The sequence below is a fragment of the Perca fluviatilis genome, chromosome 8, assembly GCF_010015445.1.
Source record: "Perca fluviatilis chromosome 8, GENO_Pfluv_1.0, whole genome shotgun sequence".
NCBI lineage: Eukaryota > Metazoa > Chordata > Actinopteri > Perciformes > Percidae > Perca > Perca fluviatilis.
The window spans coordinates 37,808,290-37,828,243 of record NC_053119.1 but is presented as its reverse complement, the minus strand read 5'-3'; the positions used below and the strand labels follow the sequence as shown (position 1 = coordinate 37,828,243).

Below are 19,954 nucleotides of genomic sequence, written 5' to 3'. Positions count from 1 at the left end.
GCCTGCTGACTACACAATACTCTCTCTCACCACAAACTAAATTTCATTTAAAGCAAGACAATGGCTCTGGCCAAAACATATGCAAAGTTTAATATATCTTTGGAAACAAATGAAATATATTTGAATCATTATGCCAAGGGGCCAGGGGTTTTAAACTGAATGCCTGTCTTACAGTAGGAAAAGCAGAGGTGGAAATAATAAAATGACTGATGGCTGAATTACATTTAGCTGCTTCGGTTTAAGGGTCCTGGTTGTGTGCATGATGGTGCACGGTCAGGGCTTCAGGGTTGGCTGCGGCATGCTAGGGGCACCATAAATAGTGGCGCTCCAAGCCCACACAACAACATAACTACAATGCCTTTATTAAATAGACCCTACTTTCCGGGTTGCCCGCAGGTGCAGCTTCTGATGATATCATCTTCTGATATCATTTTTTTGTGCACAACACTGTTATTTATACTATATTTAGGTTTGCCAGTGCTGTAGTACTCGAGATCGGTCTTGGTCTCAAGACCTTTTTGAAGGTCTTGGTCTCGTCTTGGAATCGACCGCATTTTTACTTGGCCTTGTCTCGGTCTCGGATAAAGAGGACTCCGAATTTTATTACAAGACTGGTCAAGACCACAACTGCAGGGATCACACTAAATTGCCTGTGCATTGTCTGATTTAGGCCTATGTGTTAAAACTTGCAAATGCAACCAATAACTTCGTGGTGGAATTGGCTGCCATGCAAGCGGGGGCCAGCTAAAGTCTTGCCTAGGGTACCAAATTGGTCAGGGCCGGCCCTGCACGTCTTACTGGGACGCTTAAATAGAACAGAGCCACTGTCAATATTATTTGTAACACCTGTGCTTTTCCTGCTATGACAAGTCAGAATGTCTGCAGTGAAATAGACCTGTTTATTTAGATTACTCTTAAATTCACTTGAGGTTAAAGGCATACTATGTAACTTTTCCCTGTTCCAATGAGACAACCTGTAGGGGGACCGAGGAGAGAAAAGTTACATAGTATGCCTTTAAGGAGCTCACGCTAGAGCTTTTATATATTCTTATCAGTCCTTAGTTGCACAACAGCAGTGGCTATCCAGTATACAGGTTTCAGTCCTTGACCACGTGCTATTCTTCCTACTGTGCATTATTTTTTTCTGTAGCTACTGAACATATTTAAGCCAACATCTCTTAAAGGTGCCCTGGCATACAAAACGGTTTTTACTTGCATTTTTTGAAATATGTTAGGTCCATATGTGTTATGTTGTGAATGCGAAAATGAACCGTTACCTCCTCTGTCAGCTCTAGTCACTGAAAAGAAATAAGCCGAGAAATCAAGCCAATTACAAAAGCTGGTCAGTCTGACATCATGTTGCCTGAGCTCATTACTATTCATTAGCTCGCCCAGTTGGGCTGGGTAAAGGATTCTGACAGCCAGGCGCTCACTGGCTAGCTGTTAGCCAATCAGATTCAAACAGCTTAGCTTGTTGAATATTAATGAGAACTGGCAGAAATCGAGTTGAGTCTTCCTGTAGGCTTTCTATACCACACAAGAATGGTTTGAAACAAGGTAACCAAGACATTTTTTCCACAAAAATATGTTACAGTCCATGGTAGAACTTCAGACATTACCACAAAGTCATGAAATACGTGTGGCAGAGCACCTTTAATGTTTTTAGGTTAAGCACGCCAGTATTTTCCTTTTCCTACATTGTGTTAAGTCAGAAAACATCATTGTACTTACTGACTGATTAGTCTGTCAAATTTTTTTTATCTCATTACAATTTTAATGAATTGTTTTATATTAATTTAGTAAAACATTTGCCAATTAAAGCTTCAACACCATTACAACCTGTTTGCTTTGCTTCTTTGTTTTTCAAAATGAATTTATGGAGCAAATTATTAAGTAATCAAATAATAGTGTTAGATGTCCCATGGCATGAAAATTTCACTTTATGAGGTTTTTTAAAGGGGTGATAGAATGCAAAACCGATTTTACCCTGTCATAGTTGAATAACGACAGTTCAGTGGGTAAAAAGGACATACATAAAAGCTCAAAATCCCATTGACACCCCTTTACTATGAAAATCTCATATTTTGAAACTGCCGCTGAAAACGGGCGAATCTCAACAAAGCTGAGTTGCTTGCGTAAGCATCTCAAAATCCGGAACCTTAAGAGAACAGTCACGCCCCAACATTTACATACACAACTGACCTGAGATCAGGTAGTCTTCTGAATCTAGCTAGGTCACGCAGATCTCTGCTATTCCATTACAAAATTCACTTCTGAAACTTTTTAATGCGAGAAATCAACTATGTAAAGCTCAGATATGGGCCGTTTTACAAAAATGGATGGCTAATTGCAAATTTTGTCCGGGTGCTGCCTGGGTTGTTGCCTCGCCGCCCGGCCTGCTGTGATCTCCGTTACGGCTGGCAGCCATACCTGCGCAGAGTCACCGGTAACACCGCTAATGGACCACTAATATGGGCTGAAATATGTGCCACCAGAAACTGAATTTGAATCATTTATATTTGAAGTTGAATTGCTAAACTTGAATAATTGCATTGAAAAACTGAAATTAAATCACATAATTTGAAATTGTATTGTTTAATTTGAATAATTGCATTGAAAAATTGAATCTGAATAGTATAATTTGAAATTGAATTTATTCGTTTGTAACTGAAGTCCAATAAAATTTGATCTTCACTGAAAATTGAACTCTATATATTCTCACATTCAGTTCTCACTATTCAGATTCAGATCAGCAAATTCAATTTCAAGTTACTGAGACAGACATCCGGTTACTTGGAGGATGAAGGAAGAGCAATCGAGCGCAGATCGATAGGTAGAGTTCAGTGGCGCAGGAATAGCACTAAAGATACCAAACTGTTTTTGGATGTTGGAACGAAAGAAATGACAAAAACCAAACAGCAAGGGATAACAGTTCACAGGTGAGAATGTGTTTTATGATATATATGCCGCCTTGGACCTGCAATTTGAGCTCCGGCGGCAGCGGGAGGTGGAGAGTTCCATGGCCGGCGGCAGCGTCTCTTTCCCCGGGCAGGAACACCGCTTCGTCTCGCTGCTGCGCCGGTCCCCGCTGATCCAGATCGGACCGGCCAAAGACAGAGTGGTGATCGGCAGGATCTTCCACGTAGTCCAGGACGACCTGTATGTAGATTTCGGCTGGAAGTTCCACTGCGTTTGCCGGGTGACGGAGAGAAGCTAAAACGGGGCAGCAGAGTCCGTTTTGCGGCTGCAGGATCTGGAGCTCACTGCCCGGTTCCTGGAAGCCAAAACCGACACCACGCTGCTGGAGGCCCGGGCCGCTACTGCTGGGACGGCTGGAGGGAAGGGAAGCCCGGAGAACTAGAACCAGGACTCAGCGGAGCGGACTGTCACAGCCTGCTGAAGTTTAAATCAGAGGTTTCCTAAAGGGAGTATGGCGGGACTCGGACTGTGGACGACGTAACATGATTTTAAGTCTCGTTAAATAAATAACTACATGCAGAAATAAATTAAATGAATAGTGGAGGAGTGAGCCTGGACATTTCAGTCTGTTTAAACTTCACTTTGAAGCAGAACCTCTTAGTTCAGATTGGTGAAGTTTCTGTTTGGACTCAGATCTGTGAACTGATTATAATAAATTTTCTTTTTATAAACACATGAATTAATCTCTTTGTTTTGTTTGTTACTGCACATGATGATAAAGCTACACTTTTAAATCACAAACAAAACTAACTTTAATATGTATATAAACGCTCTAAGGAAGGAGACAAACGAACAGATATTAGAGTTGATTAAAAATACTCATAATAATTTACTATTTTGCGTTTTAATGTGGAAACATCTTGTATAAACTCAGGGGACTGGCTCTTACATCACATTGTATTGCTGGCTTGCTGATGTACAAAGTAAACCAATGCAATTCAAATGTTTAAATTAATTAACATGTATTTTCAAATATGGATAGTCACAATATTTTGCATGCAGTAGGCTAGGCTAAGGTAAGTAGCGATAGTTCATTTTAAGTTTACTTAAGTGGAAGAATGTGACTAATAAACCTAGGCCTATTAACACCAGGCATTACATTGTGAACATTGTGAACAGGTAGATTATATTATCTATGAGTCTCTGGGTCAAGGCGAGGCTGTGTTCCAAAACGTAGGTGCTGATTGGCCAAGTGGAGTCCTGTGTATCTGAACTCTACCTATCGCTCTGCGCTCGATTGCTCTTCCTTCATCCTCCAAGTACCCGGATGTCTGTCTCAGTAACTTGAAATTGAATTTGGTAATCTGAATTGTGAGAACTGAATGTGAGGATATATAGAGAGTTGAATTTTCAGTGAAGATCAAATTGTATTGGACTTCAGTTACAAACGAATAAATTCAATTTCAAATTATACTATTCAGATTCAATTTTTCAATGCAATGATTCAAATTAAACAATACAATTTCAAATTATGTGATTCAAATTCAGTTTTTCAATGCAATTATTCAAGTTTAGCAATTCAAATTCAAATATAAATGATTCAAATTCAGTTTCTGGTGGCACATATTTCAGCCCATGCACTAAACGCCGCGGCTCTGACAGAGCTCCAGGGCCTGCAGCTCCCCTCTTCCTGCTAGCTAAATGCCCGGTATGTGTGAGTGAGAGTGCGGTCAGCGAGCTTGTTACACCAGCAATCTGTTACCACAGGTTCCAGTTACTCTTTTAAATGTGTGTAATTATAATGTGTTGAGTTATTTAAACAAACGATTGGGGAAATAAACGCCGCTTGTCCGCGAGTCTCATTGATTACGCCTGCGCCTGGATGTAGCTCTATCAATGAGAGCTAGCTAGCCTCCTCTTAGAATTCCTCTGGAATTCACAAATATTCATTAACTTGAAATCCGGACACCGTTGTTAGCTTTATAAGACCTTTAGTTAGATGTTGTGTAAGTGGCGGTGCGAAATTCAAACTGTAATATAATCGAATTAAGGCGAAAAGGAAGCTAACTATCCGTGATTTGTAGCTAGGATTGAAGGGACAGTCACAGCTAACGAAACCTAGCTAGTCTTCACAAATATTCATTAACTTGAAATCGGACACCGTTGTTAGGTTTATAAGACATTTAGTTAGATGTTGTGTAAGTGGCGTGACGAAATTCAAACTGTAATATAATCGAATTAAGGCGAAAAGGAAGCTAACTATCTGTGATTTGTAGCTAGGATTGAAGGTAGGGCTGCACAATTAATCAAATGTTAATCACGATCACGATTTTGGCTTCCCACGATCAAATTTGCGTGATCGAGCGATATTTAAAATGCGTCATTCCCTTCATAGAACAGCTTTTGCAAAGCCAATCTAGCGCTCCATAAACCACTGTCTGATCACATGTCTCCATGGGCCAATCAGAGCTGTTCCCTGCCTGCACCGCGCAGCTTAGTTTCTAGATGTAGACAGTCACAGAGGACAGAGTAACATGAGGAAAATTCCACAACAGGTAGCAGTCGTTCATCATAAGCCGGTCACAATGTTTACCAGTTTACCAGTAAACGCAACGTTTTGTCCCTTCTGTGTTGTTTTTGCAGTGACCAGTGCTAGTTTGTGTCTTTTAGCTCATAGCTTTAGCAGCAGACTGTTGGACGTCCCGCTGTTGGAATCCTACAGTGAAATATAGACACACTACACTGTTTAGCACTCAGCATTTTAGCCGTGTTTAATCCAGTTACTACTGTTGCTAACGGTAGGCTAACGTTACCTGCTGTGTAATGTGTTACTAGTGTTTACTAGTGTGACATGCAGTGATGTTTATGTTGCCTCTAACGTGGGTTTCGGAGCATCAGAGCGCAACGCAGACATGTATGTGTCAGTGTAATGAGCCACAGAAATCTGCGTAGCTATTTCGTCTGGTAGATACCAGGCACCACATGCGCCGTTAACGTGAACAGAAAATTGCGTTGCCTGTATCTTTCACGGCAAACATGCATGTGTGGAAAGCGGTTGCACAACACCTGAAATGGCATACTCCTTCACTTTGTATCTTTATCCTTCAATAAAGGAGGAATGTAGCACAATATGGATGTAAAAGCAGTTATAATTATATAATTATGAGACAATAAAATTTGTTTTGGCTAAAATCAACAAATAATCGTGATAATTAATGCGGATCTCAATATTGATCAAAATAATGCGTGATTATCATTTTGGCCATAATCGTGCAGCCCTAATTGAAGGGACAGTCACAGCTAACGAAACACTTTGTCTTCACAAATATTCATTAAATTGAAATCGGACACCGTTGTTAGCTTTATAAGACATATAGTTAGATGTTGTGTAAGTGGCGTGACGAAATTCAAACTGTAATATAATCGAATTAAGAGGAAAAGGAAGCTAACTATCCGTGGTTTGTAGCTACACATAGCTAGGATTGAAGGGACAGTCGAGCACGCAAACACTTTGTCTTCACAAATATTCATTAACTTCAAATCGGACACCGTTGTTAGCTTTATAAGACCTTTAGTTAGATTTTGTATAAGTGGCGTGACATGTGTGTAACATGAGGTAACAGATTGCTGGTGTAACAAGCTCGCTGACGGAGCTCTCACTCTCACACAACGGGCCATTTAGCTAGCAGGAAGAGAGGAGTTGAAGGCCCTGGAGCTCTGTCAGGGCAGCGGTGTTGGTAGTCCCTGCTGTGGGCTGCCGTGACGGAGCTCCAAGTACCTCATAGCAGGCCGGGGTCTGTGAAGGAAGGCAGGCTGGGCGGCGAGGCAGCACCGGTGGGCGGCGAGGCAGCACCAGCGGCTAAACTCCGACACACAGTCTTACCAAATTTGCAATTAGCCATCAATTTTCGTAAAACGGCCCATATTTGAGCTTTATATAGTTGATTTCTCGCTTAAAAAGTATCAGAAGTAAATTTAAAACGAAATAGCCCGTAAACAATGTATAACTTTGCAATGAAACCTGCTGTCGAGTCTCCCATGTGTTTCTATGTAGTTTTCTCAAACCAATCAGCGGTAGCTCATTCTGAATATTCATCAGCATACCATATTTGGAAGAAAAGCTCTTGTTCCAAATAGAGCCATATTCACAGGGTAGTTAAGGGCCTAATAAAATATCATTCGGGCAATTTTCTGCCCAACCAATGTTACATACCCCATTAGGAGACCTTAAGGAACAGTGTAAAATACCCTATATAATCATTCTATCACCCCTTTAACATTATGCATTCCCCCAGCCTGCCTATGGTCCCCCAGTGGCTAGAAATGGCGATAAGTGTAAACCGAGCCCTGGGTATTCTGCTCTGGCTTTGAGAAAATGTAAGCTCAGATGGGCCGGTCTGGAATCTGCCCAGAGAATTTGGCCCACCCCATGAGAAAGAGAGAGACATCATGGCTTGAAAACGAGCGAAGCATGGAAGTTGGTCAAGGCCACACCCCCACCCTCCACCTTGCCCCCCCCTCTCCTCCTCAATAGCATTTAAAGCTACAGACACAGAAATGGCACATCCTAAGGAAGGCTCATTGTGGGACTGGCTCTACTGGCTGTAATTCTGCACCAAGGCTGAATTTCGGAAAGAGACTTCAGATACAGTATTAGGGGACCACTAAGGCCTATAAAAGAGACTACAGATACAGTATTAGGGGACCACTAAGGTCTATATAAAAGAGACTTCAGATACAGTATTAGGGGACCACTAAGGCCTATATAAAAGAGACTTCAGATACAGTATTAGGGGACCACTAAGGTCTCTATAAAAGAGACTTCAGATACAGTATTAGGGGCCACCACTAAGGCCTATATAAAAGAGACTTCAGATACAGTATTAGGGGACCACTAAGGTCTATAAAAAAAAGAGACTTCAGATACAGTATTAGGGGACCACTAAGGTCTCTATAAAAGAGACTTCAGATACAGTATTAGGGGACCACTAAGGCCTATATAAAAGAGACTTCAGATTACGGCTGCACAATTAATCGAATTTTAATCACGACACGCATTTTGGCTCCTACCGGATCAAATTTGCGTGATCGGCGTATTTAAAATGCGTCATTCCCTTCATAGAACAGTTTTTGCAAAGCCAATCTAGGGCTCCATAAACCACTGTCTGATCACATGTCTCCATGGGCCAATCAGAGCTGTTCCCTGCCTGCACCGCGCAGCTTAGTTTCTAGATGTAGACAGTCACAGAGGACAGAGTAACGTGAGGAAAATTCCACAACAGGTAACAGTGGCGTACAGCACGCGGTCACAATGTTTACCAGTAAACGCAACGTTTTGTCCCGGCTGTGTTGTTTTTCAGACAACAGCAGTGACCAGTGCTAGTTTGTGTCTTTTAGCTCATAGCTTTAGCAGCAGACTGTTGGACGTCCCGCTGTTGGAATCCTACAGTGAAATATAGACACACTACACTGTTTAGCACTCAGCATTTTAGCCGTGTTTAATCCAGTTACTACTGTTGCTAACGGTAGGCTAACGTTACCTGCTGTGTAATGTGTTACTAGTGTTTACTAGTGTGACATGCAGTGATGTTTATGTTGCCTCTAACGTGGGTTTCGGAGCATCAGAGCGCAACGCAGACATGTATGTGTCAGTGTAATGAGCCACAGAAATCTGCGTAGCTATTTCGTCTGGTAGATACCAGGCACCACATGCGCCGTTAACGTGAACAGAAAATTGCGTTGCCTGTATCTTTCACGGCAAACATGCATGTGTGGAAAGCGGTCGCACAACAGCTGAAATGGCTCCTTCACAGTATCCTTCAATAAAGGAGGAATGTAGCACAATATGGATGTATTAGTAGGAATGCAGCACAATATGGATGTAAAAGCAGTTATAATTATATAATTATGAGACAATAAAATTTGTTTTGGCTAAAATCAACAAATAATCGTGATAATTAATCGTGATCTCAATATTGATCAAAATAATCGTGATTATCATTTTGGCCATAATCGTGCAGCCCTACTTCAGATACAGTATTAGGGGACCACTAAGGTCTATATAAAAGAGACTTCAGATACAGTATTAGGGGACCACTAAAGCCTATATAAAAGAGACTTCAGATACAGTATTAGGGGACCACTAAGGTCTATATAAAAGAGACTTCAGATACAGTATTAGGGGACCACTAAAGCCTATATAAAAGAGACTTCAGATACAGTATTAGGGGACCACTAAGGTCTATATAAAAGAGACTTCAGATACAGTATTAGGGAACCACTAAGACCTATATAAAAGAGACTTCAGATACAGTTTTAGGGGACCACTAAGGCCTATATAAAAGCATCCAAAAAGCAGCATGTCATGGGAACTTTAAATTATTCAACACGCAGTGCATGCAGTATGCACATATACAGTCATGCCCGTGTTGTACAGGCAGGGGCAGTCACATAGGTTATGTGAATAGAACTTGTGCAACAGGTAAACATACACGTAATGTAGGGATGGGCGGAGAAAATCAGATATCACGATATTCGTGACCAAATACCTCGATATCGATATCGCGGCGATATTCTGGCGTTGACAATTGGTGCTTTAACAAAATATCTTCACACTTAAATTTTAGATAAATAATCATCAGTAACGTGGACATAATGTCTAAGTGGGGAAAAGCCAAATAATAGAACAGCTAGAACAGTCTGTTAAGTTAAGAAAAGTACATCACTTTACTGTAACACAGCCTTTAAAACCAGGAAAAGACAACAGTGATGTCATATCACGATATTACGATATCCAAAATCTAAGACGATATCTAGTCTCATATCACAATATTGATATAGGCCTAATATCAATATATTGCCCAGCCCTAACGTAATGTATGTGCTACTATGTACAAACACTGATTCTTAACTACTCTGCTTATTCTGGTCATTAGGTCAGCTGGAATACAAGTGTGGGGAACCCTAGTTATTTCATTTTAGAAAAATGTAATAATCATATCATTTTAATAAGTAAGTTCTTATACTGTATTTAATGAATATTTTACCTGTGCAGAACACACACACACCTGGACCTTGCAAATAACATTCTATCATTACATAGACATGAGCGGTAATGTAGGCTCACACATTTATGAATTAGCAGCCACATAGCCAGACGGGGATGACAGGCGGGGAATGGAAGTCACAGATGTAGAAATGTCCCATAGAGAGAGAGACCAAGTGGAGTGCAAGGAAAGGTTAAATGGCCAGTAGCCAGTGAAAGCAGAGATGACAGGTATTGGGGGCACAGCCGAGGTGTCCCGGCTGCCACAGTGTCAAGATAACAAGTCAAAACGCAAGTCTGTGTTCTACAGGTTCTTCACTCGGGAGTGTTCACAAAGTCGAACGTATTACCAACCTGTCCTGTCTGCAGCCCAACTAGTTCAGGTACTCTAATCCTTAAAATAGTGGTGTTTTTGTGCCAAGTGCTAGCAGGCATTCTTGAAGGGATAATTACATCAACAAAGGTTAGCGATTGGCTCCTTCTCCAGAGCACCCTCCAGAACAAATAGAGTGATTCATTTCAGACAATGTGATTTTGTAATACAGACAAACAACTCCTTGAAAGGGGGAATGGCACATGAGCATGTTGGATGTAACAGTCACTATGTTGCTGTACGTACACAAAACCATGACCTACAAATTCTGAGCAAATAATAATAAAATAATAACTTTTATTGATATAGCGCCTTTCATGAAACCCAAGGACACTGGCTAAGCTAAAGGAGGTTGTAGACTGGTAAAGAGGTGGTGTTTTAGAAGTTGTTTTTTTTTAAATGTCCAAGGATGTAGCATTTTGGATATCTGCAGGGAGGGTGTTCCAGAGGGATGGGGCTGCATCACTAAAGGCTCTGTCTCCAAAGGTACAGGGAGGAGGTCGGAGAGGCACTGTGGGGCCAGGGCATGGAGGGATTTGTAGGTGAGCAGTACACTCAAATAGTGAGAAGTACAGGAAATCGGTGTGGCGTGATTCAGTTGGAACAGTGTTATTCTTCTTCTGGCTGTGTAATATCACTTAACAGTATGATTTTTCACTTCAAACTCTAAAACAGAGGGCCAGCATAAATATAAACTCCTTTGCTCCCATACAGTATGTGGCATTCAGTGTCAGCTGACAAGTCACTCAGTATAGCAAGACAGCCTGTCAACACCTTTTTTAGTAAAAAATGCTTTAGTCATGACAAAAGTGTAGAAGAAAAAGCTCACCGGCAGTTTCTCTGCTAGTAACTTTTTTTATCACACTTGGTCTATGATTGCTGCATAGGATTGCTGATAGTAGGATATTTCAACACAAGAGATGCAGCTGTAGTTGGAGCACCGAGAGTCAACCAGAAGATGAAGTGGGTCTGATTACTCATTAGACATCTGTCATTTCGCATAACTCAGCTGTAAGTAAGGACGTCAATATATTCCAGCCAAGACCTCTCTGCTTTGGGGGATTGAGCCAGGCAGGTGGATCTGGCGGAGCAAAAGCCAATTCTCGAGTGATCCACACCTCGGTGTACTGTACGTCTCCCTGTTCTTTCTGTAGAGCATTTTAAAAGCTAAGATTAATGCAAAGAAAATGCCAAACTGGAGCGCAGCCCTTTAACACAATCCAGAGTGTATACATTTTTTACAAGGTTTCCTACGGTTAAACATTACTCAAGAATTTAACAATCCAGCTATTTCAGCCATTTCCTTCTGCCTGGTTGTCTGAGTAAACCATCACGCCCACACACCACAGTAGTAATGTGTTAGGCCACCTCTAGTAACAGGACATGCTGTTATGCAAGCAAAGCATAGCTCCATAGGGTTGGGTTACTAGCATGCCTGAACATACAGGCATCAATTTTGGGCTACGGGGGCAACTACAGTAACAGCACAAAAGGAAACAGCTATTACACAATCTGACAATGTAAGAGATTGATATTAGAATACATAGTATAACGACACTGTCATATATTGATATTAGAATACAGAGTAGGTTAAACGTGTGTAATGTCAAATGCACTAGTCTGAGCTAAACTCCAAAACCTCCAACAACAAAAAAACATCCTCTGAGAAAGTCCGCCTCTGTGTTCTAAAAAGGGTCAATTTTGGTTTTTAAAAAGCGCGCTCACAACACGCACTTTATGATAACTGCTCCGATAATGCATCGCCCCTGATACAGATGTTATGTCTGCCTGTGTGGAAGAATGCAAGATTCAACGGTTTACAGGTTAACCATGGGCAACTTCCTTCACTTACCAGACGCCTTCATTCACTTTCCTTCACCTTTTATCAGAGCACCAACTCGGACACGGATGTCGGTCGGAGTCAAAACACCCTCGGTTCCCCGGCAGCTCCCGACTTTTAAATCCCAACTCGTTCTGAAGAGAGGGAGGACGTGCACGCGCGTGGAGGCACACATACACACGCGCGCGCTCACACGCACACACAAACACACACACACACACACAGTTCACTATTATTTTCAGACTTACCAAATTCCAGCATTAAACATGCATGTCGTAACGGCACTTAATGGGATGTAGCCTTTGGTGAATAAGTGCTTGGGGATGAGTGCCGTTTATGGTCTTCTTGACTTGCTTCTTGAGGCCATAAAGGGTTAAAGAAAATCAACCTCTACTTACTAAAGTAGTAGCCTACCAAAGAGGTTGATAGTACTGTACAAGCTCCCCCCAATCAAAACTCAATTGTCCACATTTCTTAGCATCGCCACGCAGCTCTCGCGAGACTCTCTCTGTTGTAGAACAGCTGACTGTGCGGTGGGTGGTGGTGCGAAGGATTGCTATCTATTTCAAACAGTTAGCTAGCTACAAGGCTACAGCACCTGATAGTGAATACAAACTGTAGACGGCGTTTTGAATTTGTATTCTGTTCGGGCACTGATATTGATTTACACCTCAACATGGCGGAGACGGATCCCAAGTCGGTGCAGGACCTTACCAATGTGGTGAGTCCTGGTCGTGATGGCAAGCTAGCGTTCGCTACAGCAGCCTAGCTAGCTAGCAATGGCAAAAGGAATGCTAGCTAGCTAGCTAACTGTGGCAAGCTATCGTTAGCGAACGTTAGTTTGCGGCATTTGTAGCAGTTCATGTTATTTATCTATCAGTTTGTATAACTAAATAGGTCAGTTGGCTCGGTTTGTTCAACCGGTTTGTTTCTTTACCGACGCCAGGACATCCTGCCTTTTTGTTTAGCACGTTATGTAACGTTAAGGGTCAGTTTGGCTTTTACATGACATCACAACATCACAACCGAGTAATTGGCGTTAGCTAGCTAGTTACTTGACAAGTTTTGCTGCTGTGTAACGTTAGCTACTTCTCTGTAGAGTCGCTTGTTCTAATAGTAATGGTCAATTCCCATGCATAATATTGAATTACAGCTACTTATTCTATTAAATGCACGGCAAATGTAGTTGGTAATGTTTCTGAGTGTTGTCATGGAGATGAAAACCTGTCTGGGTTGTAACTACATTATCCCTTAATGATCGTTACCCTCCTAAACCTTTAACAATCCTCTGGGGTAGGTTGTCCCCCTTATTTTGTTCCTATATTATTATTATTATTTTTTTTCTTCTATAGTTTTGTTTTCACAAGAATTGTCGAGTAAAGCTTACCATTTCCAATCAGCCAATGCTTTAGAAACCATAGAGCCACATTATGGTATGACATTAAAAAAAAGCACCAATACAGAATAGTATAATTTGATTGGGCTTTGTTCTGCACGTAGCTTACTGCAGTGAAATAAAGAATCACATCCCATGGTTACTGAGCTTTTACATTGTTGTCAAGGAAACCAGATATTTTTTTGGTGTCATTGTCTTGCTGCCTTTTTGAACCATTCATAGATCACAGGCATGATGCATGAGAGTGGGAGTGCTGATGTTTTTTTTTCCCCAGTGGCAGAGGTATTGTTAATAGTTAGTCAGTAGTCCACTGCCAGTGTTATTGCTTAAATCCTCTTGATTGTGGTTTAGTTGTGACAGTATTTGTGCTGTTTGTTTCACAGGTCCAGACACTGCTGCAACAGATGCAGGACAAGTTCCAGACCATGTCGGACCAGATCATCGGGAGGAATATCCTAACTAATCTAACTACAGAGCAAGGGATCTCTGTCTGTGTGTCTGTCCTTCGCATATCTTAAGAACAGTTAATCCTATCCACTTCACACATGGCAGGTATATTGCCGATTTGTAATTGCGACACGTTCAATATTAATAAATGTTGAATCAACAAGGGAACATTGCTCTGTGTGCAGCGTCTTCAGAGCTCTGCAGACTGACTCGAGCATCTCTTCCCCTGGCTTTCTTCTGTGGTTTTAACTTTGGTAGGTTAAGCAAACGGTCAAAAAAAGTAGGTCACGGACCTCTTTGCCGGCTGCACAGTCCCACTCTGAGCCAGTGTCACAGATTGAGATTTGTTTAAAGAAATACAAACAAGCCAGAGAGACTTTTCCACTCAACCAAAAAGATAAGCGCTGCAGCCATACTTTTCTCCAGCACTGTGGAGATAGGTCTGGCAGTGAGAGACTACATGTGAAGGGACATGAAGCCTTAAACAATCCACCAGGCAGAAGCCTGAGTACTGATGAACTCTGTTGCCCTGTATGCATGGTCAGAATCAGTGGTAGATGTAGTGTTCCGATCTTTTACTGAAAGTACAAAAGCGTTAACCTCAAAATACTTTAAGTTCAGAAATTTAAAGTACTCATTATGCAGGATGGTCCAATTCAGAATCGTATATACTCAACTAAAGGATTATTAGGAACACCCTACTAATACCGTGTTTGACCCCATTTCGCCTTCAGAACTGCCTTAATTCTTCATGGCATTGATTCAACAAGGTGCTGGAAGCATTCTTTAGAAATGTTGGCCCATAGTGATAGGATAGCATCTTGCAGTTGGAGATTTGTGGGATGCACATCCAGGGCACGAAGCTCCCGTTCCACCACACCGTTTGTAACGAGTGGTTATTTGAGTCAAAGTTGATCTTCTATCAACTGGAATCAGTCGGCCCATTCTCCTCTGACCTCTAGCATCAACAAGGCATTTTCGCCCCCCAGGACTGCCGCATACTGGATGTTTTTCCTTATTCAGACCATTCTTTGTAATCCCTAGAAATGGTTGTGCGTGAAAATTCCAGCAACTGAGCAGATTGGGAAATACTCGGACCAGCCCGTCTGGCACCAACAACCACACCACGCTCAAAGTGGCTTAGATCACCTTTCTGTCCCATTCTGACATTCAGTTTGGAGTTCAGGAGATTGTCTTTACCAGGACCACACCTCTAAATGCATTAAAGCAGCTGCCATGTGATTGGTTGATTAGATAATTAATGAGAAATTTAACAGGTGTTCCTAATAATCCTTTAGGTGAGTGTATATTACCGAGCCATAATATGCAGTATGATGATAATGCATATCATGATGCATTAATGTGTTCATACCTTTTTTGTTGCAGCTGGTAAAGGTGGGGCTAATTTAAATTATATATACTGCTGGGTATATATATTTTGTAACAGTAAAAGTACAAAAAGCTCAAAATTGTACTTAGTTACATTCCACCACTGGTCAGAATGTTTGCAGTTGGGAGAACACACACACGGCTGTAATGGTCCAAATTCGAGCTGGGATGGGATTAAGAAAACAGTCGGCACCTCAGCATGTGGTCTGGCCGATCGGATCCCTGTGCGAGCAAGATCCGATCTAATAGCGCACACACTTGACAGTTAATGCGTCCTGGCGTGATCGGATGACAAAAGTCGCATTGAAAAGAAAAGTAACCACGTCATGGCTCAGGACCCAAGGAAGCGCAGCATCGAGTGTGTTGGGAGGAGCGGCTCTCGACAAAGCTGCACGCAACAATACTGGAGGGTGGAGGCCAAGCGATTGGCCCGGCCGCTGCACTAGTCTTTTAAAATGCAATCCATTTTTTATTGATTTAAATGCATTAAGGCTTCAAATTTGAATCGAGTTTAATATAATAATAGATTGGTGTTTCAACGATGGCCTGATACTGACCTAGATATAATTTCACCCATTTCAGTGTAACTCTGAGTTCTTATGTTAATTACGTGCCTTAACTGCCTCTTCACTTGATGAGATGAGCACGCGCATTGATGACTTGGAGAAAAACATCGCCGACCTGATGACCCAGGCTGGTGTTGAAGAGATTGAGGCAGCGCCTGAAAAGGCTAAAGAGGGACAAGGCTCTTAATGAAGGTAAGCGGTACACACAACTAGCCTTTAAAACACACCAGCATACCCGGAGAGCTTTTATTTAGCTTTTCATTTTTGCTTTAAAAAAGGTGCACTCTGAGTTCCTGCATGGTTCAAACTAAACAGAGCAAGCTCGCCCCTCCCCCCATGTTTCTGTAACTGTCTCTAACCCCCTCCCACTCGCATCTTGTCGGTGATTGGCTGGAGTGGTTTGTTGTAGAGATGCACTGAATCTTCTGCACACACGCTGAAGAATTCAGCGTGTGTGCAGAAGATCACAAGTTTGCAATATGCAACATCTGCAAGGAGACAGTAGGGCGTGGAGGGACGACACCAAAAACCAAAAATCAAATTTTTTTAGTTGGATATTGGATGTGAAAAGAAGGAAATGGTTCTGACATTGCACTTGAGATGTGTGTGAATTTCCCACACCAGGAGTAATTTATATAGTTCTATTTTATAGTGATCCATTATCTGTTCAAAAAATGTTCTATTAAAGAAAAGATAGAAAATAAATTTGTGTGTGCTGTAGTGGTTAGAAAAAATGTAATCGGAATCAGCTGGCTTAACTCAATGAAAATCGGAATCGGCGTAGAGAGTTGTAATCGGTGCGTCTCTAGTTTGTTGTATTTTGGTGCACAGCCTGTGCCTCTAGTGTTGGACGTTTACGAGCCCTGTGTTGTCTCCTGAGACCAGGCTGTTTCACGGTGTGTTCAGGGGGCAGGCAGCTGGCAGATCAACGACAGAGGGCTACGATTTGAGACCAAAATGAAATCACGCCGAAACCATGCAGGAACTCATAGTGCACCTTAAGGTCTTTGGTTGTGTCCCTCTTCTTTATGGACTCCTAATCTTAATATGTAGATTTCAGAAGATTGGATGACTATTTTGCCATTACTTTTACATATCTGTTAATTGTTTAAGGATTTTGTGTTAATTTTTGCTCTGTCAGATGTTTGGAAGATTCCAGCTCTGTCCTGCAGTTGCCACGCCCCCTATTCTTTGCCACTCAGTTCCCTCTGTAGTTCACCATCAGATGTAAACGTGGCAAAATGCACAGAAAAATGTTAATTAATTAATCACCTTCTTTGAACCACTTTACTGCAACATGGAGCATTTGTTTTGTGTGTCCCGCAGGCAGGTAACCCGGTGTGAAGTCGGTCCTATACCCAGGAGCAGCAGACTTTTCCATTCTGATAATGACTTCTATTGATTTGGTGTGTCGTCGTGTGAAATGCTTTTTTATATATTGAATATTGTGATAAACGGTTAGTTACGTAATGACTTGAAAAGTTGAACTTTATTTGTGAGCTAGAATAGTGTGATATGCCCTTCAGAACATTTAAGTTCTCATGTGCAGGAATGCAACTTATGGATTTTTGTGCGCTGACCCGGAGGTTATGTCGATGCCATCCTATATCATAATTAAATCCCACGAGGCGATGGCTGATGGGGACAGTTTTGCCCTAGCCTGTGCTGAGAAGTACAACCTGCGGGCTAACGGGCCAGTGGAACCTCCACCCCCACCAACATGGGAAATGGGCACAGTGAACATCTGAAGCCTGTAGTGTTTTACAAACAGCACTGTTACTACCAAGGTGTGGGATGCATTCCAATTTCAACTCCTTTTTCTTCTATTAAAAGTGATTTAATACACTGCTGTCTGTCATGTATTACATAATAAATGTGGCTAGGTGCTGAGAATTTTTAATAATATAAATAACTCCTAGGTGCTCAGTGTTTTTCTGTATTTATTTTTTTAAGCCAGAGTTGTATTTTATCATGCAAATGATATGGAATGTCTGTGTTGCATGTTGTTTTTTTTGGTCTATATTGTTGATAATGTATTGAAATGAGTTCATTATTACAGTTAGGGTCAACTAAGCTTGGAAATTGGGGGATTTAACCTTCTATAATGGTCAATAAGAGGTTTTTAACTGTGTACCGAATTAGAGGTATTTACAATGTCCAAGCAAAAGTGTGTCACTTTACTGCATAGTAGGAACCTTTATTCAAATTAGCGCAAACACAAAATTAACAAAATTAAGTGCCAAAAGCATTAAACAGAAATGAACATCAGTAAACAAAACGTGTCACACAATTTCATGAAGTACAACATCAGTCTATGAACATTATGAATGCAATATTAAAGTTCTGTATTATAAAGTGAATGGTTCCTTAATTGGATTTTTGCATCCGCTTATGAGACCGGGGTATTAGAATTGGAAAGTTAGAACTCAAAGTCCTCCTCCGTCATGTCGATGGCCCAGGCAAACTTGTCCCTTTGGCTCTTATTGTAGATTTTGTCTACAGGTACCTCAGTGTTCTTACACCTGGACGAATGGAAAAACGACTGTTAAGTGTACTCTTTGCAAAAATAAATACAGTTTAACCCACGAGTTGATCTAGCGGGCCTCAAAATCTTTTCTCTTAAAAGGAGGTATCCAGATGGAGAATATACAGTAATCACACTGATAGAATACAATCAATACAAATGGAAAAAGGGAAACCAATTGAAGGAATGGGCTGTACGCGAGTGAAAATGTAGCCTGGATGCCAGCCGAACTTAGCCCCCGCCCACAACATTTGAGGTCGAGAAGTTCGGTCTGGACTTGATCCGTTGTGGGGCAACTATGCTCCAACCAGAGCTGTTTGGACCAATCAAATTGTCAGGGCGGGCTTCATACGATGATGGACAGATGATCAACAGAAATGTAATCAACCACGTCACCAAAGAGCGCTTGGGTTGAATTAGTTTATAACAAAGACGGCTGCCGCTGGAGAACTGCGATGTGTAGATTGCGTCTGTCATAGAAGATATCGACAGTGCATTCATTTTAAAAAGAGAAACGAGGCATTTGTCGATCGGAAAGGTGTTTTTGCAGTCCTTCCTACGGGATTCGGCAAAAGTTGAATTTATCAGCTGGCTCCGATGGTCGCTAAGAAGACGGGGCGCGTACGTCACGTACTCCGTGGCTCTGATTGGTTGTAGGTCTACCCAATTGAGTGCAGAGGCATTTTCGTTCCTGGTTCGGTTGGAACACGCCCTCATAATCCCAGCCCAATGGAGCGCTATCAGACTCAGATTCTGACTAGAATCGGAGTAGGACCACGTCAGGCTAGTGAAAATGATTTATTAGGCCTTATAAACGCTGACCTTTGGAGCGCGTTTGGTACAGAGAACTGACTACAGACCACGGTGCTTCGACTGTTTGCCTGAAGATGAACAAACTATTGTAACGAATAATAAACCATACAGAACATCATAGCTAAAAGTAACAATAGTTTTGCTTTAGAGAGGAAAATAGTATATACTGTATAGTGCAGTGTAGAAAATGGCTGGAGAACAACTAGCTTAATTTCCACATTAATTCCAGCCAATGTATTTTTGTGGAAACTTAAGTTGTGTTCTGCATTATTGACCATCGGTAGCTAGCTTCCTGCTATTTGTGAGAATCGGTTTTAAAGCCAGAGCAGGGAAATTGTTCTACTACAAACACTCATTATATCTCGGATTATAGATCACAGAAATTAGAGTATAATGATCTGTTAATTTGTTATAATCTAAATGCTGTGCTGCTGTTCATTTCGGGTTCTTGTAGAACCAATGTCCTATTATTTAATAAGAGGGTTTGTGCCCACTTTTTGATCATTGATTTTGAATAGGAACCGGCTTCACGAAACCGGAAAGCCCAAGTTAGGCCCAAAATTAGCTGGCTGACCCAATCATCTTGCTTTGTGATACAGGCCCCCAGGTGGAGGTGGTCCAGGTGGTTCTGATAAAATAGAC

General features: G+C 41.6%; 3 protein-coding genes across 9 annotated transcripts in view; 1 reads left to right on the top strand and 2 right to left on the bottom strand.

Moving 5' to 3' along the window:
- The window catches only part of si:dkey-246g23.2 (solute carrier family 66 member 2), a 91,504-nt gene extending 78,914 nt beyond the window's left edge, over positions 1-12,590 (bottom strand). For 2 of the 5 annotated variants that reach the window (XM_039808255.1, XM_039808257.1), the window contains exon 1: positions 12,426-12,590. The gene's annotated coding sequence lies outside the window, so the exon portion shown is untranslated. Of the gene's footprint in view, positions 1-12,189; positions 12,342-12,425 lie in introns of those variants that run through there. The other 3 variants (XM_039808256.1, XM_039808258.1, XM_039808254.1) reach the window with 3 other exon arrangements.
- A 105-nt stretch (positions 12,591-12,695) lies between these two features.
- On the top strand, positions 12,696-17,821 carry hsbp1b (heat shock factor binding protein 1b). Its single transcript, XM_039808259.1, has 4 exons — positions 12,696-12,898; positions 13,957-14,023; positions 16,041-16,167; positions 17,302-17,821. The coding sequence occupies exons 1-3, from the start codon at positions 12,854-12,856 to the stop codon at positions 16,160-16,162; spliced, it is 234 nt and encodes a 77-aa protein (XP_039664193.1). The 5' UTR covers positions 12,696-12,853; the 3' UTR covers positions 16,163-16,167; positions 17,302-17,821.
- A 324-nt stretch (positions 17,822-18,145) lies between these two features.
- zgc:173742 (DNA topoisomerase I, mitochondrial) overlaps positions 18,146-19,954 on the bottom strand; it is a 41,015-nt gene continuing 39,206 nt past the window's right edge. For all 3 annotated transcript variants that reach the window (XM_039808253.1, XM_039808251.1, XM_039808252.1), the window contains exon 20: positions 18,146-18,497. In XM_039808253.1, the coding sequence (XP_039664187.1) occupies positions 18,395-18,497 (103 nt within the window). In that variant the 3' untranslated portion in view covers positions 18,146-18,394. The remainder of the gene's footprint in view (positions 18,498-19,954) is intronic.